This window comes from Callithrix jacchus, chromosome 20 (assembly GCF_049354715.1).
Source record: "Callithrix jacchus isolate 240 chromosome 20, calJac240_pri, whole genome shotgun sequence".
Taxonomy (NCBI): Eukaryota; Metazoa; Chordata; class Mammalia; order Primates; family Cebidae; genus Callithrix; species Callithrix jacchus.
The window spans coordinates 30,800,832-30,827,431 of NC_133521.1; the positions used below are offsets into that span (position 1 = coordinate 30,800,832).

A 26,600-nucleotide genomic window follows, 5' to 3' on the forward strand; every position below is an offset into this window, starting at 1 on the left:
GTTAGCACAGTGAGACCCATTTTGGACTTTGTTTGTTTATAGTTGCAACTTTTTATATTTTAAAATAAATTTTTTAATTGACAAATAATAAACATACATATTAATGGAGTACATAGTGATGTTTCAATACACATAATGTACAGCGATCAGATCACTTTGGACCTTTGACATACATAACTTTCAGATAATACATTTTATAATAAGCCACTAAGTTTGTGACAATTTCTTGTAGCAGCACTTGGAAACTTAAACACATACCTGTACATTATAACAAATAATTATAAGGCAAATACTATGTTATTGCTACCAAGATCAATAATAGAATATTTTCAGCCACTAAGAAGCCCTCTGTGATCCTTCCCAATCATACTCCTCCCCTGAAGTCACCACCATCTGTTCTTGATGACCATCATGTCCTTGCTTTTTTTTTTAATTTATTTTTTATTTTTACTTTTTGCTTATGATTAAAAAAACTTTTTACTTTTATTTTAGATTCAGGGTTGCATGTGCAGGTTTGTTACATAGCCTGTCATTGATGGGCATTTGGGTTGGTTCTAAGTCTTTGTTATTGTGAATAGTACTGCAATAAACATATGTGTGCATTTGTCTTTATAGTAGGGTGATTTGTAATCCTTTGGGTATATGCCTAGTAATGAGATTGCTGGGTCAAATGGTATTTCTGGTTTTAGATCCTTGAGAAATTGTCACACTGTCTTCCACAATGGTTGAACTTATTTACACTCCCACCAACAGTGTAAAAGCTTTCCTATTTGTCACATCCTTTTTAGCATCTGTTGTTTTCTGACTTTTTAATGATCATTGTTCTAACTGGCATTCCTATACACCAATAACAGACAAATAGAGAACCATATCGTGAGTGAACTCCCATTACAATTGCTACAAAGAGAATAAAATACCTAGGAGTACAACTTACAAGGGATGTGAAGGACCTCTTCAAGGAAAACTACAAACCACTGCTCAAGGAAATAAGAGAGGACACAAACAAATGGAAAAATATTCCATGCTCATGAATAGGAAGAATCAATATCATGAAAACGGTCAAAGTAATTTATAGATTCAATGTAATTTGTAGCCCAAAGTAATTTATAGATTCAGTGCTATCCCCATCAAGCTACCAATTACTTTTTTCATAGAATTAGAAAAAATGCTTTAAGTCTCATATGGAACCAAAAGACAGCCCATATAGCCAAGACAATCCTAGGAAAAAAGAACCAAGCTGGAGGCATCATGCTACCTGGTTTCAGCATCATGCTACCTGGTTTCAAACTATACTGCAAGCCTACAGTATTCAAAACAGCATGGTACTGGTACCAAAACAGATATATAGACCAATGGAACAGAACAGAGGCCTCAGGAATAATGCCACATATCTACAACCATCTGATCTTTGACAAACCTGACAAAAATAAGCAATGGGGAAAGGATTCTCTCTTTAATTAATGGTGTTGGGAAAACTGGCTAGCCATCTTCAGAAATCTGCAACTGGACTTTTCTTTACACCTTATAGAAAAATGAACTCAAGATGGATTAAAGACTTAAACGTAAAACCTAAAACCATAAAAACCCTAGAAGAGAAAACCTAAGCAATACCATTTAAGACATAGGCATGGGCAAAGACTTCATGACTAAAACACCAAAGCAATGGCAACAAAAGCCAAAATTGACAAATGGGATCTAATTAAACTAAAGAGCTTCTGCACAGAAAAAGAAACTATCATCAGAGTGAACAGACAACCTACAGAATAGAAGAAAATTTTTGCAAACTATTCATCTGACAAAGGGCTAATAACCAGAATCTACAAAGAACTAAAGCAAATATACAAGAAAAAACAAAGGGGAACTACACATATTTGGTTTGGATCAGCAGACTTCAAAAAGAGGTAATACTCTCTAATTTCAACTGTGAAATGTATTGCTAGGTAACATTGTTAATGGCTGCTTCAGAGTCAAATACAGAAAAACAGCATGATAGAAATAATTCCAGATGCTCCCACTTCCTTCAGAGACCTGATGAAAATGAAATCTCATTGTCCATTTGCTTTCTGTACATCATAAGAGGGAAAATTTTGAGTTTTTAAGACAATTTAGGACTTTTGATTTTTATCTTAATTGAATAATGGAGATTGAATTAGATGTATTAAAAAGAAAATCATTCCGGCTGGGCGCGGTGGCTCAAGCCTGTAATTCCAGAACTTTGGGAGGCCGAGGAGGGTGGATCATGAGGTCAAGAGATCGAGACCATCCTGGTCAACATGGTGAAACCCCGTCTCTACTAAAAATACAAAAAATTGGCTGGGCCTGGTGGTGTGCGTCCATAGTCCCAGCTACTCAGGAGTCTGAGGCAGGAGAACTGCTTGGGCCCAGGAGGCAGAGGTTGCAGTGAGCCAAGATCGCACCATTGCGCTCCAGCCTGGGTAACAAGAGCAAAACTCCATCTCAAAAAAAAAAAAAAGAAAATCATCCCAATCATTGAAAACATTTTTGAGTTTTCAGAGTAATAAGTGAGTAATATTCTACATATTGGTCACTCAGCATCTCTTCAGTGCTGTTTTTCTCCTATCTCAATTTTCTCCTTTTGGAATTTTTTTAGATATATGTATTTCCCATGGAATTACTATGTCTCTTAAACTTCTCTGCACATTCCTGATCTCCTGGTCTCACTATGATACATTCTGGGTATGTTTCTAAGATCTTGCTGCTAGTTAACTAAGTCTTTCTTCAGCTATATCTACTCTTCAGTGTATTTATCTATTTAGTTTTTAATTCATTGACTTGGTTTTTTTATTTTTGGAAGTTACATTTAGTTTGAATATTTTCATATTTTATTTCTTCATTATTGTTTTTTTTCTCCATTTGCTGCTTCAAAGATTTTAAGAATGCTATATGAGACTTAAAAATTATCTCATACTCTTAGGGTATGATCTCACATGTTTGTAGTAATCACTGATTTTCCTCCTACTGGATTGTTTCTTCAGATGGTTTGAAATGTTTGTATCGTGAACTCAATTTTACTATGGGTACTGAATCATAAAACCGTTCTCTCAGAGCAGGTTTTTATTTCTTCTGCAAAGAGTCCCATGATTTTTTATTTTCTCAGCTTCTGATTCTTGCACCTATCAGAAAGAATAAATTTGGATCTCATATGTGTACGTGGGATTTTGATTTCTCATTGGAGGCTCTTCCTCCTATTCAGAATTCAGTAGAAGACAGACTTCATCACTGTTTCCCTAGACCAATGAGTAGAATTTCTCTAGTTGCCTTTGTGAAAGAGGTAGTCTTTATAGGGTCTTGGATTTATGCTGTATCTTAGTTTAATTACCCCATTCCCAGATAAAACTGGAGCCACTAAACCATAAGGTCTGTATGTTCTCTACAAATCTCTGGCCCTTCTTTGGGTCCTCTCACTAGTTTATTATGCTAGCTTAGTTCCCTTTTTATTTCTCGAACCTGATATTTTCCTTCCTTTATTTTGAACCTGGAAAAGCATTAAAATATATATATTTGCCATGTTTTTCATCAATTTTAATTTTTTTTTTTTGCCTATCGGGTAAAAGAATGAACTTGCATCAGTTAACTTGGACATGCCATCGGAAGTTAATGTTATTAATTTTCGTACATTTATCAAGGTAATGTTCTTAGAGAATCTGTATCAGAATCCCCCTGGCTACTCATTAAGAATGTAGATTCTCTCCAGCCTGAGCAACAGGAGTGAAACTCCATCTCAAAAAAGAAAAAAAAAGAACATCGACTCTTGGGTTTTATCTATGTTTTATTGACTCAAAATCTGTGGAGATGATTCTGGAGAACATTCATTTTAAACAAAGACTGCAAAATAAGTGTAGTAAGTAACTAGTACAAGTTTGCAGGATACGAGATCTATATAGAGGGAAATCAATTATATTTCTCTGTACTAACAATGAACAACAGGAAATTGAAATTTTAAAAGGCAGTATCACTTATAATAGTATTGAGAAATATGTAATGATTAGAGATAAATTTAACAAAATGCGTACAAGACCCATATACAGAAAACTGAAAGATTAATGAGAGAAATTAAAGACCTAAACAAATAGAAAACTGTGGCTTGTTCATAGGTTGGTAAACTCAACATATTTATTCAATAACATCTTAATGTCATTTCTCCCCTACATCCATCTATGGATTTAACTAAAATCAAAATTAAAATCCAAGATTTTTTTTTTGTAGAAATTGACAAGCTAATCCTAAAATGCATATGGAAATGCAAACAACCTAGAATAACCTAAACAACTTTGGGAAAGAAGAATAAAATGATGGGATTCCTACTACCAAAGTTCAAGACAATTTCTAAGCTTCTATAATCAAGATAATCCAGGATAATCTCCCCATTCAAAATTTTTAGTCATATCTTTTGGCTTATAAGGTAATATTTACAGACTCAGGCATGAGGATGTGAATATTTTTGGGGGCCATCATTCAGCCTGTCATAGATCTCGTGTGGATTTCTAGCTGTTTAGCTCTTTACACTAATCCATCTTTCCTGACTGATATTCAGCATCAGAGCTCTCATAAATCAAATTTACATAATAATTTTATGTTCACATTATAGTATATGAACACATTTGTATATAAACACAAATATATTTGTATATTAATCTCATTTGTGTCTCAATAATTCAGTGAAATAGGCTGGAGATATTGTCTTTATTTTACAGATGAGAAAGCTAAAGCTTAGAAAATTTAGGCGAGTTGTCTGTGAAGCTTCTTAATTCAAGATTTAAATTCTAGGTTGCGACAGTCCTGGTCTCTGTCCTGTACTACATTACCTGATAAAGAACATGGTTCCTCTGAAATGTGCAGGTTCCCAGCCCATCCAGAAACTCTATCCAGTTTTTCTAAAACATTTTAAAACACCTATATAACAACTCATCAAAGATTTCTGTATTACACAAGGCGTTTAAACATACAAATTACCTCTATAATGTTAAATAAGTCTATAAAATGGGTGTATTGGTTTGTAGCATGTAAAGACACCATACAATTTTAGGCATGGATTACATTTTCTTTCTACACTGCTGTAAATGTGAACTGTAATACAAACAATGAAATAAGTGTTAAAGATTCTAAAAGTCTAGAATCTAAAGATTTTGTCTAAATCTTTCCCTGGTTGGTGGTTGCCCTCAGTACCTGGCAGAAACAAACTCCAGAACCCTTGAAGGACTAAACCATCAGGGATATTGGGGAAGATGAGCTGATAAAGCATAATACATTTTCAACAAGGAAAGCATGAAACAAATCTGTCTCGTCAGAACAGCTGAGGTTAGGCTATAACACACAGTACATTTTACTGTTGAAACTCAAGCAGACATAAATGTTTTTGTCAGCACTTGCATACATTCATATTATAGTATGGTTTTCATTTAGATAATGAATTTAGGTAAAATAACTTATGTTATTATTGAATGTGAAAATTCTAATAATGAGCTTTGGAGTTCCAAGAAATATTTGTATAATAAACAATTTTGTGCACACAAACATGCAACAAAATGTATTAGTTAACATTTCAGTAAGTTTTGTTTTGTGTTTTTAAAATTTATATTGAAATTACACAAAATTGGCTGGGCCCAGTGACTCTTGCTTTTAATCCAAGCACTTTGAGAGGCCGAGGTGGGCAGATCACCTGAGGTCAGAAGTTCGAGACCAAACTGACCAACATGGAGAAACCCCGTCTCTACTAAAATTACAAAATTAGCTGGGCATGGTGGCACATGCCTGTAATCCCAGCTACTTGGGAGGCTGAGGTAGGAGAATCACTTGAACCCAGGAGGCAGAGGTTGCAATGAGCCAAGCTCACGCCATTGCACTCCAACCTGGGCAACAAGAGTGAAACTTCCTGTCAAAAAAAATTGCCCAAAATATTTGTAATATAAAGTTAAGGTGTAAGGAATAATAGTAAGATAAACAACCATGAACCGATCACCCACCTTAAGAAATGGGACTTTACCATATCTTAGATTTATCTGTGTCCTTCTCTTCCCTGCATAGAGGTAACTATCCATTTAAAATTTTGTGTAGTCAGTTAATCATTTCCTTGATTTTTTCCACACTGTTTTTTAGCCATGTGTGGGTATAACCCATAACAATATATAACTTATTTTTGCATGTTTTAAACTTTACATAAACATCATCATACTATTTTTTTTCTAAGATTCTCTCGTGTCATGAATGAGGCTATAGTTTAACAGTTAATATTCTATAATTTGAATATATAAAAATTCCTCTCCGGTTGAACATTTGTGTTTTTTCTAGTTTAATGCCGTTATGCTGTTGAGAATAATGCTCTTATGAACATTCTTGAATACGTTTCTAGGTACATGGTGCCAAGTTTTTCTAGGATATATCCCCAGGAGTGGCAACTCCAGGACATACAGGGTGTACACACTCAGGTTTACTAGGCCATTAGACTTCTCCAAAGGGGTTGTGCCAGTCTACTTTCCTGCCTGCAGGAGATGTGCCTATAACCTTACTCCTTAATCTTGAACTACTCTTAGAATTGATCAACTTTTAAAATTTTCCTCCTCTGCTAGGCACAAAATAGAATCTAACTATGGCTTTGATTGATATTTCTGCAATTATGAATTTCATTTTGTTAATGAAAATAGCATGTTATATTGACTGGATGAAATGTGTGTTTCATCTCCTGTGAAATTCCTGTTTGACCTTTACCCATTTTTCTATTGTGTAGTCATTGTCTTGTTGATTCATAGGGGCTCTTGATATATTTGGGATAAAACTCTGGCTTTATATGTACTGCAAATATCTTCTCCCAGTTTGCGTCTTGTCTCTTCACTCTCATTAAGGTGATTTTAGTGAACAAGAATTTTAATGTAATTGCATTTAATAATCTTTTGTTTTATCATTTGCTCATTTAATATTGTTTAAATCCCTTTCTCTACAGCAAGTCGGTAAAGAGATCATTCTAAATTGCTTTCTAAAAAGTTTTGTAGTTTACCATCATATTGATCCAACTTGAGTTGACTTTTGTGTGGAGCAGATGGAAAAGACTCTATGTTAGTTTCTTATTGCTGCTGAAACAAGTTACTACTAACTTAGTGACTTAAAACAACACGCGTTTATTCTCTTACAGTTCTGGAATTCAGAAGTCTGAAATCAGTTTCACTGTGCTAAAATCAGGTATCAACAGGACTGGTTCCTTTTGGAGATTCCTGGGAAAAATTTGTTCCTTGTCTTTTCCAGCTTTTAAAGCTGCCAGCATTCCGTGGCTTGTGGCTACATCACTCTAATCTGCTTACATCATTGCATTGTCTTTCATCTTCTGTGTCAGTGTTCCTTCTGCTTTCCCCTTAAGGACGTTTGTGATTATATTAGGGCCCACCAAGATAATCCAGGTTAATCTCCCCATGTCAAAATTATTAATTTAATTACCTCTTTTGACATACAAGGCAATATTCACCCTTTTTGCCGTGTAAGTTAATATTTAGATTCAGGAGTGAGAGTGTAAATATCCTTGGTGGCCATTATTCAGCCTACGACAGATCCCCCGTGGGTATCAGCAGATTTAACTTCTTAAACTATGTAGCCATCTTTCCTCACTGATATTCAATACCTGCTCTGATACAAATCAAATTCACATGTATGTGTGCATCTATTCTGAGTTTTCTGTTCTGTTTCCTTTGTCATTTTGCACCTTCTGCCCTGGTACCACGCTATCTTAATTGCAGTCACTTTCTACTAGATGTAAAAGTCATTTCTACTATAGACCCGTCTCCTACAGATCCTATCGTTGATGAAAGGGCAAGTTCCCCAACTTATTCTTCTTTCAGCATGTCTTTTTGTTATTGCCCCTTGATTTTCCATTTAAATTTTAGAATCAACCCACCACACTCCACCAAATTCTTCCTGCTGGCCTTTTGTTTAGCAGTACATTGAATTTATAGATACAAATCTTTTGGGGGAAAATGGACATTCTCGATGATACTGAATTTTCCTTTTCAAGAATATGGTCTAGTTTTCTATTCTTTCATTTATTTAAATCCTTGTTAATGTCTTTCCATAAAGTTTTATAAGTTTTGCTTTGAAGGTTTTTTTGATTTATTTTTAGATACTTTATATTTTTGTGGGTATTATAAATAGAATCTTGAAAACTAAATTTTTCTGACTATTGCTGGGTATAGAAATACAGTTGACTTTTGTAAATGTTTGTTACTCCTCAGTTTTACCCTCTTGTTTATTTTATTTTATTTATTTTTTGAGTCAGCGTCTTATCTGTTGCCCAGGCTGGAGTGCAAGCAATGTGATCATAGTTCACTTCAGCCTTGAACTCCTGGGTTTAAGTGATCCTCTTGCCTCAGCCTCCTAAGTAGCTGGCACTACATGCTCACTCCATGATGCCTGACTAATTTTTTTTTTTTTAAGTTGTAGAGACAAGGTCTTACTGTGTTGCCCAGGCTAATCTTGAACTCCTGGCCTCAATTGATCTTCCCACCTCAGCCCCTCAAAGCACTAGGATTGCAGGCATAAACCATCATACACAGTCCCTCTCTTATTAATTTTAAAAATTTATTTATAGATTTATTTATTTTTCAGGTTGACAGTCTTAATATGAGTAAATAATGGCAGTTTATTCTTCTATTTATACTTTTTTTTCCTCTGAGTTTTTTCTTACTGCACAGGAATGGAACTCAAAAATAATATTGAGCATCTAAAATATCTTAGAAGGTTTTTTAGTCTGTTTGGGCTGCTATAGCAAAATACCATAGACTCAGTGGTTTATGAAAGCGGAAATTTATTCTTCAGAATTCTGGAGGCTGGAGAGTCCAAGATTAAGGCACCAGTAGATGGTGGAAGGGGCAGATAAGCTTGCTGGGGCCACTTTTATAAGGTCACTAATCCCATTCTTAAGGGTTACACCCTCATCATCGAATCACCTCTCAAAAGCCTCACTTCTTAACACCATCATCTTGGGAGTTAAGATTTCAACATATGAGTTCGGGGTTCAGGGGAGGCTAACATTCAGACCATAGCAGATGGACAGTTTTTGAAAGCTCATGGTTTGCATTTTATGGTATGTAATGCCATGGAATCTGTTGCATTTGGCGACTTCAAGGTCATTAAAGGGGTTCTGCAGCACATCTTCCTGCTTCTCATGTGTGAACTCAGAACACTACTGTCAAAAATGAGAACTGCTCTATGTTTTAAAATAGTTTAATATTTTGGTCTTCTAATACGGAGTCTGCCCTTAAAGCTTACTAGTTCCTTCATGCTTGTATCTCTTGCTGCCTTTTGCCAAGACAAGAAAAATAACTGCTTAGAAAATCTTGTGGAAAAGTAGCATTTGTAATATGACCCTAACATTTAGACTAACACTTAAAAACTCAAGGCTAGGGATTACTTGTACTCCTGTCCCATCCTGGGTGAGGGAAGTGGCTAGCTACAAAAAAGCAAACTCCTTTGAAGTAATTAATGCCTACCAAAGAAACATTGGCTCACTGCTTTATTACAACACATCTTTTTTTTTTTTTTTTTTTTTAAGAAAGGCAGTCAAGGTAACAGATGGAGAAAGTTTTAGGCCTGACAGTTATAAATAGTCCTGCAGTTTATTCCATGATATATTTGCAATTCTCTTTCTTTTCCATTCTAAAAGTTGGATCTCAATCAAAATACTTTTCTCTTGGCCAAAGAGTAAATTATCACCAAGTGTCTAGACCTCAAAAATAATAGAGTGGGATAACGAGATTTGGGCCCTTTGAAAGTTTTATTTATAGTCTGTTGTTACCACTGACACCTGACCTTTAGAGGAACCTCTTTTCCAGGGATTGGATGGAGTAGGGGAACCCTTCGAATAAATCAGTCATCCCAAGGATAGCTTTTGCTTCTTATAATCAAAGTAATGCTTGTCTAGTGATCGCTAAGTTGCCAAGCAGCAGAAGGAATAAAAGGACAAGTATTCTGTCTTTAAAGGACATTCATGGGGGAAAATCATTAAAGATACAAAAGCTAAACAGCAACAGAAGATAGTGGAACATAAAATATCACAAGGCATTAAAATGATAATAAAAGTAATATCACTTGGATGTTCTAAGCGAACTTTCTGTAATACCGAAAACTACATCAATGAAGCATCAAAAGTATTTTGAACATTCAAAATGTCCATACAGAGCAAATATATGTTCTTTCCTTAGAAAACCTGAAATTTAAATGATAGACATTTAAGGAAAGCCACAAAATGTCCATACAGAGCAAATATATCTTCTTTCCTTAGAGAACTTGAAATTTAAATGATAGGCATTTAAGGAAAACAATCAAACTATCAAAGGTTTTCAAAGTGGTGATATCTCCACTGCTAGGGAGAATGTGGAGAGACAGGAACCCTTAAATACTACAGATGTTTGTGTGTCATTAGCACAACGATTCTTGAGGGCAGTATGATAGTCTGATGCTGTAGCTATCAAAATATCAAACGTGCATCCCTTTCTTCTGGAAATCTTTCATAAATGCTAAGCTGGTAATTTTAATTAACTCTTTCTAAGAACACCCGAAAGCAGGCAATGTATTTTTTTTTTTAATCTGTTTTTTAAGGCAAGAGAGAACTACCAGTGCATGGGGCCAAGATCCAGGAGAAAGAAACCAAGACCATCAGACTTTGGGGGCCACTTTATCCTTAAAGACACCGCCTTTGTTGGTAAAAACTGCAGAGAGGCTGAAAAGTTAAGCAAGGTTAAAAAGAAAATAGAAGTCCATGGTATGTTCCAGGAGGAAGGGCCCCAGTAGTCTAACCCCAGGCTTTAGGGTAGGACCTAGTGAGCTGGAAATGGACCAGTCCTCGCAGGCATTGAAATTCAGCTTTGAATCATTGTTCAGTTACTGATTTGATTTGAGACAGTTCTCCATGGAGATCCAGAAGATAATTAATCCCTGGTGTTCTAAGGCATCTATTGCTTATGAGGAATTAATTTTTCTCTGTTATTTCTAGGATGATGCTAGCTGCCTACCCTTCTTGGGAGAGTTGAGAAAATAATCACTCAAAAGATTTTCTGCAGGGCTTAATTCTCTCACAAAACCTTAGCTGAGAACAGCTGAATTACGTTATCTAGGGTTACTAATGCCTACGCTCTCCCCAGTCACCAGCTAGAAGCTGGAGGGAGATATCATCTTACGGCTTTAAATTATGTCTATAATTTTTATATATACAGATCCAGACTCAATCAAAAAGTGACCAAGCTCACGAGGAGGTAAGACAGTCTGATAGAAAACCAGAGTAAAAACAACAGAAGCAAACCCGTGGAGAATCAGATAATAGAATTATAAGAGACAGATTTTAAAAATATTTTTATCAAAATTAAGCAAAGATCTGAAAACTAGAAACATTCTAATTAAAAGTCTAGAACTGAAAAGTTATAACAAATTTAATATTCAGCGGATGAATTTAACAACTTGTTAGATATAGCCAGACATAGAGATATCTGAAAATACTGAAGCATGTAGAGACAAAATATAGAAAAAGGACACACACACACACACACACACACACACACACACACACACAAAAGACAGAGAGGTGAAAGTGGAGAAGAAACAGTATTTGAAAAGATAATGACTGTTGATGAAAGACATTTGTTCACATTTTTTTCTTTTTTTTTTGAGAAAGAGTCTCACTCTGTCGCCAGTCACCAAGCTGGACTGCAGTGGCACAATCTCGGCTCACTGCAACCTCTGCCTCCTGGGCCCAAGCAGTTCTCCTGCCTCAGACTCCCGAGTAGCTGGGACTACGGACGCACACCACCACACCCAGCCAATTTTTGTATTTTTAGTAGAGACGGGGTTTCACCACGTTGGCCAGGATGGTCTCGATCTCTTGACCTCGTGATCTGCCCACCTTAGCCTCCCAAAGTGCTGGGATTACAGGCTTGAGCCACCGCGCCCGGCCTCACATATTCAATAAGTACTACAAGCCCCCAGGAGGATAAATGCAACCATGCCTAGGAACATTATAGTAAAACCACTAAAAGCTAAAGATGAAAATAAATCCATACGTGTGCATACAAATTAAATCTATCACAAGACAAGACGTATTGTTTCAAATGAGTAATAAGACTCTGAGCTGGCTTCTCAACAGAAACAGTGGAAAGCTATAAAATCTTCAAAGTGCTGGAAGAAAATATGGAAAAATTGTTTGCAGATACATGTTTGACTCTAGTAATTACTCTGTAAATTGTAATGAAAGGTTGGAAGCCTCTTAAATGTCCAATAAGAGATTTAAAAATATTTGCCTCCAACAGTGGACCACGTAACCATTAAGAAGGATAAGGTAAATCTTTAGGTAATGACATGTTAAAGTGTTCCAAAGGTATTGTTAAGTGAAAAAAGCAGGTTAATAATATTGTATACACTACCATTTACATCAGCAATATTGGGATACAGTTGAATATAGAAGGATAGGCACCAAAATGTTAACGGTGGTTATCTTAGGATGGTGCAATTGTAAGATAATTTTACTCACATTCTCTTCAAATTTTGTATTTTTGAACAAAAATACTTTCATTTTAAAAAGGGGGAACAAAACCAGTCAATACTTCAAAGGTTGTGTTGTCTGTATTGCCCGTAGGTCCATTGTAGATGTGTTAAAATGGATATTATTAAGTGCATTTCATTACCTCTACATGTAAGAAACTCAGCAAAAGTAAGCTTCGGATAAGACCCCGAGACTTAGATCCCTAGGACTCTGGATCTTCCTTGAAGCCCCATGTTGGCTCTCATTTTATGAGAAGCATCAATCAGTGGTTACTCTTCTCTGATTTAAAATTACTTTTCTTGATAAGAAACTTTGGAATAATGTTGAGGATAGGGTTACATTAAAAAAAATTCTTTTTCTGCTAAAATGGAAGCCTAAATTGCAATACAGTCTGCTCCCTAAAGATAAAAAAACTAGCTGTATTCTTATTTCCTTAAAATAAAATATTTGGATCACAATACCAAAAGGCACAATCCGAAAGGCCGTAATCCCGAATCTTGAGTTCCTGAAACGTCAAAACCCCTAAGGATCTAAATCCCTAAAGTCTAATATCCCTGGTGTCTAAAATCCCAAAATTGCAGTCCCGAAAGATTAAAATCCCAAGTGATGAAATCCGGAAAACCCAACTCCGGGGAAGGGATTGGTGTGTTTTCATTTGCACACAGGATAGTTGCATTATGCTGATTGCATCATGTTAGGTAGAACTATTACCTGTTGTCTTTATTGGGAAATTTAGTATGGTTTAATGTATGGGTGCCAGCTTGACAAGGGGTGGGCCTGTGAGCTTAATTTTAGATGTCAGCTTGACCAGTAGAAACTGGTAGAAACCTCGTAGAGCATAATTTTGGGTGTATCTGTGAGGGTGTTTCCAGAGATTTATGTGTAAGTCTGAGTGGACTTGATGGGGAAAACCTGTCCTCAGTGTTGACAGGCCCCATCCAACCAGCCAGGGACTCAGAAGAGAACAAATACAGAAGGCACATTCGTTTGTCTCTGAGAGCTGGGACAAACTTTTCCTCTGCTGCCTTGGACATGAGAAATTTGACACCATGAAAGTGCATTATCACGTTGCCTTTGTGCGTAAGCATATTGTGTGTGTATGTAAAAATGCTGACACTTCCTTAATAAATGAAGAGATGTTTTTGTGCACATCTGAATTTGTGAAATATAAAATTTCTGGAGATCTCAGTTCTTTGGGAAACTGCCTACGTGGGGGGTGACCCATCATGGTTTTGATCTATCTTGTCAAAAGACTTAGGTTGTTTGTCATGGTATTTCAGGTGACCACAATTACAAAGCTGGGTGCCCGCAGTTACCAACCATAATGACATGCATTTTACATTGCCCTTTTTACCTGTTTGTTTATGAATACAGCTTGTGTACTCATAACTGTTAGACCCATGTGACTGTTGGTCTGCCTGTGTTTATGCTGTGATAGCCTAACAGACTGCCTCTCAGATGTGAGCCTGACAAACTTTATCTTAGCCTCTCCCTCCCCGCCATTTGTCCTTCGGGTGCACAGCTGGGTCACGCTGTACCGAGTACCTTGTAACTGTTGTAACTACACCCTGCTTGGCAAGTCTACCTGCTAATGTGACTAACTTACCCCCCTTGGTGATTGCGTGTATGGAAAGTGCCCCCTGCTATTCCCCTTGGTAACCAACAGTCCTGGGAACCGCCTGCCCCCTGGTTACCAGCTTCCTTATTGAACTTGCTTGTTCTGCTTCTGCTTAATTCCAGTTTGCCCACCCGCCTTCTCTAAGCATGGTATAAAAAGGAATCAAGCCCCTTCTTCGGGGCCGAGAGAATTTTGAGCATTAGCCGTTTCTTGGTCACCGGCAATAAAGGACTCCTGATTCAATCTCAGAGTGTGCCACTTTCTCTGTAACTCGCTCGGTTACAGTAATGCTTGCAAAAATACATGTTTTGTTATTGCCTATTGTATTGTACAAAGTGGCCTTTGAAGTGTTCTGTTGTGTTTTTATATGTTTCTCAAGTAAATTCCCCTTTAAAATGTAAATAATTGGCCGGGCACGGTGGCTCAAGCCTGTAATCCCAGCACTTTGGGAGGCCGAGGCAGGTGGATCACGAGGTCAAGAGATCGAGACCATCCTGGTCAATTTGGTGAAACCCCGTCTCTACTGAAAATACAAAAAATGAGCTGGGCATGGTGGCGCGTGCCTGTAGTCCCAGCTACTCAGGAGGCTGAGGCAGGAGAATTGCCTGAACCCAGGAGGCGGAGGTTGCGGTGAGCCGAGGTCACGCCATTGCTCTCCAGCCTGAGTAACAAGAGCGAAACTCCGTCTCAAAAAAAAAAAAAAAAAAAAGTAAATAATTACATTTTAAAGAATGTCTTTTGTTTTTCCAGAATTATATCTTTGGGATTTTGGTGTTTCACAATTTCAGCAGTCAGGATTTTGGCATTCAGGATTATGATTGGCTCCCAGATAGGATAAATCTTCAGCATTAAATTGCAGTTCTCTTGGTGCAGTGCAGGAAACTATTTAATAATTTTGATTATTTATATTGGTAACGTACACGAGGGACTGTAATTTGGGGCAATGAAGCATCGTTTGGATAATAAAGTCTAAATTGTTTTTCTAGGCCGAGAAATCCGTCTTCCCCTCCGAATCAAAGGGGAAGGAATGGGACCCAAGATTCGCTTCAACTTTGAATTGCTGGATATTGGGAAGGTTTTCACTGGATCTGTACATTGTTATGAGGTAAGCACTAGAGGTGTTCGCTCAGACTTCAAACAGTACTTGGCTTTTGGGGTGTGTTTTATCTTATGTGTTTTTATTTGATAGAAACTGTGTGCAATCACATCTTCGCCATTACTCCTCCTCACTGAGGCCCCAGAGTGCTTGGATTCTTCCTCTTCTTGCTCGGCCGTCATGAGGGGAGCAACTTTTTTATCCTCATCAGCCTTCACTCACTTTAGTAAAAGATAAAAGCATCAAAGCCATAGTTTAACTGGTTTTATCGTCATTGTTTTTTAGATTGCAAAGGGAAAACCCATAAATACATCTCCCCGTCTGTTTAGTGCTTGTTCTCTGACAACGTAAATTCCACAGATCAGAGGATAGAGAACCTTTTCCGTTTTCTAGAATGTCCTAATGAGCATAGCTGTTTTCACACTTCATAATTTTCTCTTAATGCACTGGTCTCCAATCCATGTTTTAAAAACCAATCATAGTTTGTGGAAGAGACTTTCCTGCGTTATCTTTCCAATTAATTGGAAAGTGAAATTTTACCGGATGTACGCGAGTCCCTCAGGATCAGTGTTTACTTCATTGTCTCCCCATCACTGAATTTGTACGCAGGGCACATTTTTTACACTGTATCAGGCTATAAGCCGTGAAGCTTCATTTTGTAAAGGTTCCTCAATTGTATATGTTTGTATTTTTATAGAGGTATTCAAAGCATTCATGTAATGAGTGACAAATAGGTGTCAGGTTCATGCTTATGTGTGCATGTCTGTGTATTTGTGTGTGATTTCTAATTCTTACCAAATTGTGAAAGTTAGGCTTTATTACGTCTATTTTGCATAATTTGGATCATGTAGCGGTTAATACCATACACGACATCTCCCTTAATGTGCGTTGAGTACAGTGCTAGTGCTTTGACACTCATTCTTTCATTTAGTCCTCACAAAAATGCTATTTGTATCCTAGCACTTTGGGAGGCCAAGGCAGGTGGATCACAAGGTCAAGAGATCGAGACCATCCTGGTCAACGTGGTGAAACCCCGTCTCTTCTAAAAATACAAAAAATTAGCTGGGCATGGTGGCGCACGCCTGTAATCCCAGCTACTCGGGAGGCTGAGGCAGGAGAATTGCCTGAACCCAGGAGGTGGAGGTTGCAGTGAGCTGAGATCACGCCATTGCACTCCAGCCTGGGTAACAAGAGCGAAACTCTGTCTCAAAAAAAAAATAATTAAAAATTAAAAATTAAAAAATTAGCTGGGCGTGGTGGCAGGCAGCTGTAATCCCTACTACTCAGAAGGCTAAGGCAGGAGAATTGCTTAAATCCAGGAGGTGGAGGTTGCAGCGAGCCAAGATCAAACCACTGCACTCCAGCCTGGGCAACAGTGTGAGACTCTGTCTCAAAAAACAAAACAAAACAAAAACAAAAAAACACCCTATTTGTGAGAACTATTTGTGAGGTACAGGTACTATTCCCATTTTATAGCAGCATGAGCTGAGCTTTAGAGAAATTAAGTAATGCCAGATACTGTAACAAATACAAAATACATAATACCTCCAATATGCTACAAGTTTCTTTTATGCCTTACATAAAGGTCAAAAGAAAGGTTTCTAGTGAGCAGGTGCTCTCTTCCAGCAGAGAGGCTGGAACATCTCATGCTTAGCCACCCCTACCACATGGTCTACAAAGACTGCAAAAGGGGAAAGGGCATGGGGGAACGCATATGATGTTTTTATAGAAGGTAGCACATTTCACTTACATTCATATTCCATTAGCTGCATGCACAGAAAAAGGAGAAATGGGTTCTAGGAAAGAAAAACCTGACTGCTAGAGGAGTTAAGTAACTTGGCAGGGTCCTATAGCATGTAATGTTAGTGAGCCCTGGAGGACTAAGGCTCTCTCTCCTGTTCTGGGAAGAGAAGGCCTTTGCTGGCCTCTCAGTCCTTCAGGTTCTCAGCATCCCACCGTTTCCCCTTGGATACACCCAACCCACTTTACTCTCAGCCCAACTTAACCTGGCATGGGGATAGTGCCCTGCGTTCCCATGTTCACTACGGTAACTGTGGCCTAAATGGGACGATGCAGAAGGTAAACAGAGATGTTAATGTCAGGATGAGATGGATTGTGCATAGGAACACAGTGTAAATGAAGAAGTCCATCTCATGGCTGTCATGAAGTGACAAGTGACACAGCTATATCCCACACTGTCCCAGGTTGCATTTGAGAGGTCACTTAGGGGAGAAGGAAGCAAAGTCCAGTCGTTCTCATTAAACTGATATTCTGTCTGTAATTTATCCAGTGTGAATTTCCTTTACATCTTACAGACTGAACTTATGAGTGCTACATCAGAAAAGAACCTTTAGTTCTGATGCAGAACGGGTAGGGTTTCCCTGAATATAAATTCAGCATAAGTGTACTTGAGGCCACCACTTCCCACCCTCCCTGAGTTTAACAGTAAAGCAAACCACAGCCAGTTAAATAAGTGTTAAATGAGGTGATGCATCAGAGTGCACAGTTTTGAGAGCCGTGCAGTGGCAGAGAAGGACACGGTAAGGTGCTTCTTATGGGAATATTTTGCACTCTCTGCGTATTTAATGCTGATGCTTCATTGCATCTCTCTTTCAATTTATTGCATTACCTACTTGAGACAAATTTGAGTAACTAGCTATTGCCCTTAGTCATTGCTGAGCATAGCAGATACGAAAAGAATAAACCATAACCCCAAGAGTATACCCTATTCCCCAGTGTAATTAAGAAGGAAAACAAATGAGAGGCAAAGTTTGATTATAAATTTTCTTCTCTCCAAGGAGCTAGACCTCAAGGGAAAGATGATTATCAGTAATCAAAAGGCCTCTGAATTGTGCCCCAAAACTATTGCTGGTTTCTCTATTCATAAGTAGGTGCTTATTTGTTAGGAGGAGAAGAATGATGTCATCTTCTTAAAAATGGAGGAATTCTTACCGTACAGAAAATATGGGCAAAACATTTCTGCTAGCCAAAAAAACTAAAAGGCATGCATCTTCTCAAAGAGAAGAACAGGGTCCTCTAAGTTACCACTAATGCCTTCATTTTGTCTTCATGTTAGCACTCGTATGTAGTAGTCACTTCATAAGCACAGGTAAGATTTAAACCCATTCTGTTTGGCACTGGGGATATAAATAGCAGTCACTGACTGTGTGGTGGCTCACGTCTGTAATCCCAGTGCTCTGGGAGGCTGAGGCAGAAGGATCACTTGTGTCCAGGAGTTTGAGACCAGCCTGGGCAATATAGTAAGACCCCCTCTCTACAAAAAGCTTACAAAAATCAGCTGGGTGTGGTGGCACATACCCATAGCCCCAGATACTCATAAGGCAGAGGCAGGAGGATTGCTTGAACCCAGAAGTTAAAGGTTACAGGGAGCTATAATGGCACCACTGCACTCCAGCCTGAACACAGAGCCAGACCCTGTCTCTTAAAAAACAAAAAAACAAGCAAAAACATAACAACAGCCTCTGTCATTTTTAAGCAATATTTGCCAAACACAATTCTAAAAATTACTTGCTAATAAATTTAATTTTATAGCAATATGAGAAGATATTAGTACTTAAATTTTATGGATCGGGAAACTGGGGCACAGAGAAACTAAGTAGATTGTCCAAGGCTTCAGAGCTAGTAAGTCAATGGCAAAGCTGAAGTTTGAACCCAGGCAATTTGGCTGCAGAGTCTCTGGCCATAATCACTTTTCTACGTGGTCTCTTTAAAAGGAATGAAGGGTGAAGCCTGGTTCCTACTAGCAGGGAGCTTAGAATGAGGGAGGTGGGAAAGAAACATAAAAAGATGAATAAAATAGCAAGGAGCAATTTTTTATGCTTCTATTTTGGTGCATTGTCCATCTTCTCTTGGCAGAAGAGACTGTCTTCCTCTGCAGAGGCTGCTGACTCTTTCTCTCTACTATATGTTCTGGATGCCCTCCTCTCTGCAACCTGAGCCCCTGAACTCATCCTCCTCTGCATCCACTCAGACCCTGTTCCCTTAGTTACCAAGTTCTCTTCTCTTACAACAACAACCGGAAGCACTTTGGTGAGGGCTTCCTCTAGGCTGAGCACTGAGTATGCTTTTATCTCATTTATTACAAATACGCTCTCTCCCCTACAGTACCTCCCCAAAGCCTTGCCACTTCTATTCTCACCTTTCACCACTCATCTTCTCAAAACAGGAACCAAAAATAGTCAACCACTATTCCCTGTGCACCCACTCAGTCCCCTAAACATTTGTCCTCTGGATTCCGCAATCATGCCCCATTGGAATTACTCTGTTCCTCAAGGTAAGGGATGACAATAACCTCTAACTAAAAATCACAAATCTATCACCTTTGCTCCAAACTTACGCTCCTAACCTCTGTTCCCATATGACTTCTGGGCATCCTCCTCCCTCAGCTTCTGGGTTCCTGACACACTTCACATTTGCCTGCTATCCTTCTGAAAGTTTCTTTGAGATCTCTCATGCTCTTTGTCCTCCAAAGCCTTAAGTGTAGTTGAGGGTGGTTCCTATATAAATCAGGAAAACATGCTGTTCACCCTGTAGGTGTAAGGACAGCATTGGCAAGGATTAGAGGTGGTGTCTTTGGAAGCCAGGATAGAACAATATGGCTATAGTGCAGGTTCATGCACAAGAATTGCAGGGGCGGTAGACTGAGCCACGAAGGATCCGAATGTCATGAGTGTGATGAAGGAGCTCAGGCATGAGCTCTTCACATGCACACACTAAACCCAGCGTGCGACCACATATGGGCAGTAACATTCTTCCAGAACACTAGAATACAGGAATATAACTTTTTATAGTAAAACAGTTGCTTGCATAAGAATCTCAAAACAATCATCCATCCAGTAGAATCTGAGATGAGAATATCTCAATAGGAGGAAATCTGATAGCACAACAAAGAGAACCCTTGTCATCTGGAATCCACAATGATGTCTCATTTACATTCTTCAATCTACATTATAAACACAGGTATAGGTAATTCTCACTCTGCTATTCTAACTTGCTTTTTAAGTATGTGGCTTAACCTCAGCCTTCTCATGCGTATAAGAGAAATACTTTCCCTTGGTTACTTTATAGAGAGTAGCAAAAAAGGGGGTATTTTAAGGCTCTTCACAGTGTATGTGATGATGGTCAGTCTCTGTAGCACAAGCATAATATATTTGACTAATTTCATTTTAAAGAGGAGACTAAAAATGTAAAATTACTTTCTGGCTTCAGAGCTATATTCAAACATTCAAGGCATCAGACCATTCATTTGTCCTGGAGTGTTCTTTTGCTGTTAATTCCCACAACTTTCCCTTTGTTGTATTAAACAGTACCGACACATGCTTATATGAAAATGGGCCAGAAGTCCAGTGACCTTCACGTTCTTGCCTTTTATTGATAATAGGCGATACTGTACAACAAAGGCAGCATCGACGCTCTCTTCAGCATGGCCCCTTCAACTTCACCTTTGGGGGCCTGCTTTGTTTTCAGTCCCAAGGAAGGCATCATTGAACCAAGTGGAGTCCAAGCTCTCCAGATCTCCTTCAGCTCTGCCATTCTGGGAAACTTTGAAGAAGAGTTCCTGGTCGATATCAATGGGTCACCTGAGCCTGTGAAACTGACCATTAGGTAAGGTACATTTATAACTAATGTAGAAACTAACTGAAGTTTTGACCTATTGCCTTTTTAAGCTTTTTAAGTAGATCCTGTCTTAGATGTTCATAACTATCTCTGTTGATAAGAACACATCAGCATAACAGAGTGTGTTGAATTTCCATCAGCATTTCCCTAGTGAACATATATAAATTATTATAATATAGATACAGATGCTGTTTGGTGATCTAGTTTTTCTACAAGTTATTATCTTATAAAATAAGGATTCCCACAGAGCAGGTTGTTAATTATCATGGCATTTTCTCTTATTCTGGTGACTGCTAGCAAGACTTCCCTCCATCTATAAGCTGAGGTATCCCTTGGGGCAAGACCCGGGGATAACATAGAAAAGAGATAGAGACATATGACCTGAAGGATCCAAGGAAAATGTACTGATCTCATGATACCTACTATACATTCAGAATCTCAAGATTAGCAGAATGGTGATTGATTCTCAAACTCTTCTACCTAAGTGTTTCTGTTATTCACTGAATTGTGTCCCCCAGTAGTTATGTGTTGAAGTCCTAACACCCAGTACCTCAGAATGTGACTCTTCTTGGACATAGGGGCTTTAAAGAGGTAATTGAGGCAAAATGAGGTCAGATGGGTGGACTTTAATCTAATATGATTGGTATCCTTATAAGAAGAGGACATTAGGACACAGACACACACATAGAAAAGGGCCATGTGAAAAAGTAAAGAGATACCGAAGAGAGAGACCCTCAGAAAAAAATAACCCTGCAGTCACCAAGCCTTCTGACAGTGACAGAAATAAACTTCTGTTGTTTAAGCCACCCCATCTAGGGCACTTTGTTATAGCAACTAAGGAGAGTGGATGTGTGTGCCTCAAGGGTTCTGTGGCATGGCTAAAGCAGCCTGTCACAATCATAATCTTTTTTTTTTTTCAAGTCCCAAGGCTTATCTGAAACATTCACAAGACATTTACATAATATGTGTGTGTGTTTTATAAGAGGAAAAATAAGGATTGTCCTCTAAATATTTGAATGACATTGACTCTTCACAAAGATGCGCCACACTTATCCCAGCCCATAGTTGACATCCTTTGGGTGTGTATACAATATGAGAAGGATGGAAATACTCTTTCATATTATATGAACTTCAGCCCACTTCCTACCTTCATAACATCTCATCTCTCATGACAAGCAGTGAAGAAGCAGGAAGAACAAAACTTGTGAATATAACCTTGTCTCTAGTTCACGGATCCTCTGGTCCCATAAGGGCCTTTGATAAGATCCAGCAGATCAACTCTTGGAAGCTTTCTGACTACTGGGCATCAGGAAGTATTGCTTTGAATTATAAATACCTATAACAACATCTAGTATCATAAGCAAGCCTTCATACATAAGCAGCAAAGATAAAACTTATAAGCTCTGTTCTTAAAAAAATTTATGATAAAAGGAATAATGGCCCTATCTGTAGGTAGGAAAGTATGGGACGTTAAAGGAGCAGTTTTACTTTTCAGGTGGACAAAAGAAAGGGAAAATGCTAGCCAAGGAAAGCTAACTGCCCCTCAAGTTTAATAAAAAAGCTTATTCCAATTTCACCTGGCCGTTCCTCATTTTAAGTTTAGGCCTAATAATTAATACTATGTCTTACCATCAACACACATACATAGCTACTCTTTTTAGGAATGAATGTGTGTTTTGGATATTTGTTTAATAGATTCTTATTGAGTACCTCCTTCAAGCAAGGTTGTCTATTAGGTGCAGTAACTCGTGTATTTGGGTTTGTTAGGCATTCCTGTTGCATGAATACTACCCCCCTTATGTTTGACTCTAAATTATTTAACCAAATTCAGGATTGCCCATTCTCTAAACTATTCCCTAAACTCACTTAAAAATATAATAAAAGAAATAAGGGAATTTAAAAGTGTAGAAAATATCCATTTAACACAAAGACAGACAGTAATGGAGGAATAGAGGAACAGAAAAGACATGAGACATATAGCAAATAAGTAGTATTTGCCCTATCAGCAATTACATTAGTTGTCGATATATTAAATACTTTAATTATAAGTTAGAGAATGGCAGAATGAATTAGAACAAAACAAAACCAAAAAAATGATGAATCTATATGCTTTTTACAAGACATCACATTTTAGATCTAAAGATATGAATATGTTGAAACCAAAAGGCTGGAAAAATGTATACCATGCAAACAGTAGCAAAAGAAAGCTGCAGAGGCTATGTTATACCAGACAAAATAGATTTTAAAACGAATATTGTTACTTAAGACAAAGAAGGGCATTTTACAATGATAAGATAGTGAATTCATCAAAAATATATGACAGTTATAAACACACATCTAATAACAGAGAACTAAAATATGTGAAGCACAGACAGACAGAATCGAAGGGAGAAATACACAATTCAGCAAAATGGTAGGGATGTAAATACACCACTTTCAATAATAAAAAAAAAAAACAGAAGATCATAAAGGAAATAGTTGAACACTATAAACCTGCTAGACCTAACAGACATCTACAGCACACTCTACCCAACAGGAATAAAAGAAAGAACATTACTACCAACCTTACAGAAATTAAAAGGATTAGTGGATAATGCTATGAACAGTAGTACGCCAAAAATTAAATAATGTAGGTGATATGAACAAATTCCTTGAAAGACACAAACTACTAAAACTGACTCAAGAAGAAATAGAAAATCTGAATAGACCTGTAATATATTCTGACCAAAAAGCAAACAAACAAACCAACAAAAAACAGGATCATGTGGCTTCACTGGTTAATTCTACTGAATGTTTGAGAATTGTCATAAATCTTTCACAAACTCTTCCAGAAAATGAAAAGGTACAAACACGTTTCAGCTCATTTTATGAGGCCAGTATTACCCTGTTACCAAAACCAGACAAAAAAATTACAAGAAAAGAAAGCTAAAAACCCATAACCTTTATGGATTTAGACCCAAAAATCTTTGCCAAATACTACCAAACCAAATCCAGCAACATGTGAAAAGGATTATACCTCATACCAAGTAGGATTTATCCTAGGAATGAAAGGTTGGCTTAACATATGAAAATCAATCAATGTAACATGACATATTAATAGAATAAAGGACAAAAACCACATGATTATCTCAATAAACACAGAAAAACATTTGCCAAAATTCAACACCCTTTTATGATTAAAAAACAAAAAACTTAACAAACTAGGAGTAGAAGGGAACTGCCTTTACATGGCTCAGAGACTGAAATGTGAAACAAATGTGAAACTAAAAAACTGTCAGAAGAAAACATAGAGATAGGCCTGGCACAGTAGCTCATACCTATAATCCCAGCACTTTGGGAGGCCAAGATGGGCAGATTACCTGAGTTCAGGAGTTTGAGACCAGCCTGGCCAATATGGTGAAATTCTGTCTCCAATAAAAATCTAAAAAAATTGGCCAGGCATGATTATGTGTGGATGTAATCCCAGCTACTTGGGAGACTAAAGCAGAAGAATCACTTCAACCCAGGAGGTGGAGGTGGCAATGAGCTGAAATTGTGCCACTGCACTCCAGCCTGGGCAACAGAGTCAGACTCTGTCTCAAAAATAAAAAGGGATAATATGTATATCCAAAAACCAAATGAGCAATAGTTTTCAGATATCAGCACCTAAGCACAAGCAATGAAAGCAAAAATAAATTAGACTTCATCAGAATGCAAAAAAATTTGTGCTTCAAAGGGGATACTTTCAAGAAAGTGAAAAGACAACCTATGAAAAGGGAGAAAGTATTTGCAACTCATATATCTGATAAGGGACAATAAATTATTGGACAATTTTAACTCAATAAATAATCTAATTTAAAAATGGAGACAGTGTTTAAGCAGACATTTCTCCAAAGGAGATATACAAAAGGCTAATAACACATGAAAAGACTGTCAATATCATTAATCCTCAGGGAGATGTAAATCAAAACCCCACAATGAGATACTACTTCACGCTCACTTGGATGGCAAATACTTTTAAGATGAAAAATACAGAAGTTTCCCTTTTTCTGCATTTTTAGGTCCCAATGTGCAAAAGTAAAATTAGGGTTACTCAAACACAAACACTGCAATACTGTGACAGTTGATCTGAGAACCAAGGCAGCTTCTAAGTGCCTCAAGAGGGCGTGGCATGTGCAGTGTCAATACACTGGACAAAAGGGTGATTCATGACCCAGGCTGAGCAGAGATGGATGACACAAGACTTCATCACACCACTCAAAATGACAGTCACTTCACAATGTTTGAGTGATTTATTTCTGGAAATTTTTCATTTAATATTTTTGGACCGTGTTGACCATAAGTAAACAAACAAAAAACAGGATCAAGTATCTTGACTGGTGAATTCTACTGAATGTTTAATGAAGAACTGTCATAAATCTTTCACAAACTCTTCCAAAAAAATGAAAAGGTAGAAACACTTTTCAACTCATTTTATGTGGCCAATATTACCCTGATACCAAAACCAGACAAAAACAACAGGAAATCCAAACTACAGATGAGGAACTACTGTAAGTGTTGGTGAAAAGGTAGAGGAATGAGAACCCCTATACACTGAAAGGAATGTAAGACATGCAGCCACTTTAGAAAATGGTTTATCAGTACCTCAAACAGGTAAACACGGAGTTGTCATATGACTAGCAATTCCACTCCTAGGTATATACCCAAAAGGACTGAAAGCATGTATTCACACAAAAACGTGTACATGACTGTTTATAACAGTATCATTCATAGTAGCCAAAGATAAATGCAATGTGGTATATCCATACAATGGGATGTTATTTGACCATAAAAAGGAATGGAAAGGAAATGAGGCACTGATACATGTCACAACATGGTAGCATGGATGAACCTTGCTACCCTGGTCTTCTGTGATGGCTTCTTTCACTTGTCATAATGTTTTCAAGGTTCATAATGGATGAATGTTGTTTTCAAGGTTTATAATGGTATCATAAATGCCTGAACCTTTAAAACATGAGAAGTGAAAGAAGTCAGTCACAAAAAACACTATATTTCATTTATATGAAATGTTTAAAATAGGCCTGTGACTATTTTAATGTGACTTAGATATGGTCACATTAATTCTCACAGGGATTCAGAATGTTTGGACAGGTCTATGCCAAGGTTGTACCATAAATCTGTGCAAGGGTCTGTTAAAATTATCATTTTAAAGACAAGAGAGAGAATGAATCAATTATTATAATATGTAAGTGAGACAAGTTGAATACAAAATATGTGCTATGGTTCAAACTTTATGAATTCACATATGTAAAAATAGGAGGGAAGAAAACTGCTCACAGGTAATTTTAAAAATCACATTCATTGTACAGTGTTGTTTATCCAGCCACTGAAAATATTGTGTCAAGTAATTGAAAGAGTAAATAGAAAGAGTAAAAATATAATATTTGTCCTGATCTTTCAAGGCATACTTGCTAAAATACTAGCTTATGTGGTATTGAGAAATGAGTACCTGGCAATAAAAAAGAAGGAAAATACCAGAGCCTCTGGCATTAACTAGATGGGATTGCTCAGCCACAGTTCCCTCAGTTACACGTACCTTTGAACAAGTGTCAGGTATCTTTGACTGTTTAAACTTCTGCGCTGATTAAATGTCTGCATTGTTAAAAAAAATTTTTTTTAACTTCTTTTCTACTTTCTTTGGTATCTTGTGCATGTCAGACACTTTTGATCTGTTTGTT

General features: G+C 37.5%; 1 protein-coding gene across 24 annotated transcripts in view; it reads left to right on the forward strand.

The window, feature by feature from the left end:
- The window catches only part of HYDIN (HYDIN axonemal central pair apparatus protein), a 516,394-nt gene that overhangs the window by 203,797 nt on the left and 285,997 nt on the right, over positions 1 to 26,600 (forward strand). For all 24 annotated transcript variants that reach the window (XR_008478211.2, XR_013530165.1, XR_013530166.1 and 21 more), the window contains 2 exons: positions 15,137 to 15,255; positions 20,648 to 20,871. Coding sequence is in view for 20 of the 24 variants with exons in the window: in XM_078357699.1 (XP_078213825.1) it covers positions 15,137 to 15,255; positions 20,648 to 20,871 (343 nt within the window). In the remaining 4 variants the exon portion in view is untranslated. The remainder of the gene's footprint in view (positions 1 to 15,136; positions 15,256 to 20,647; positions 20,872 to 26,600) is intronic.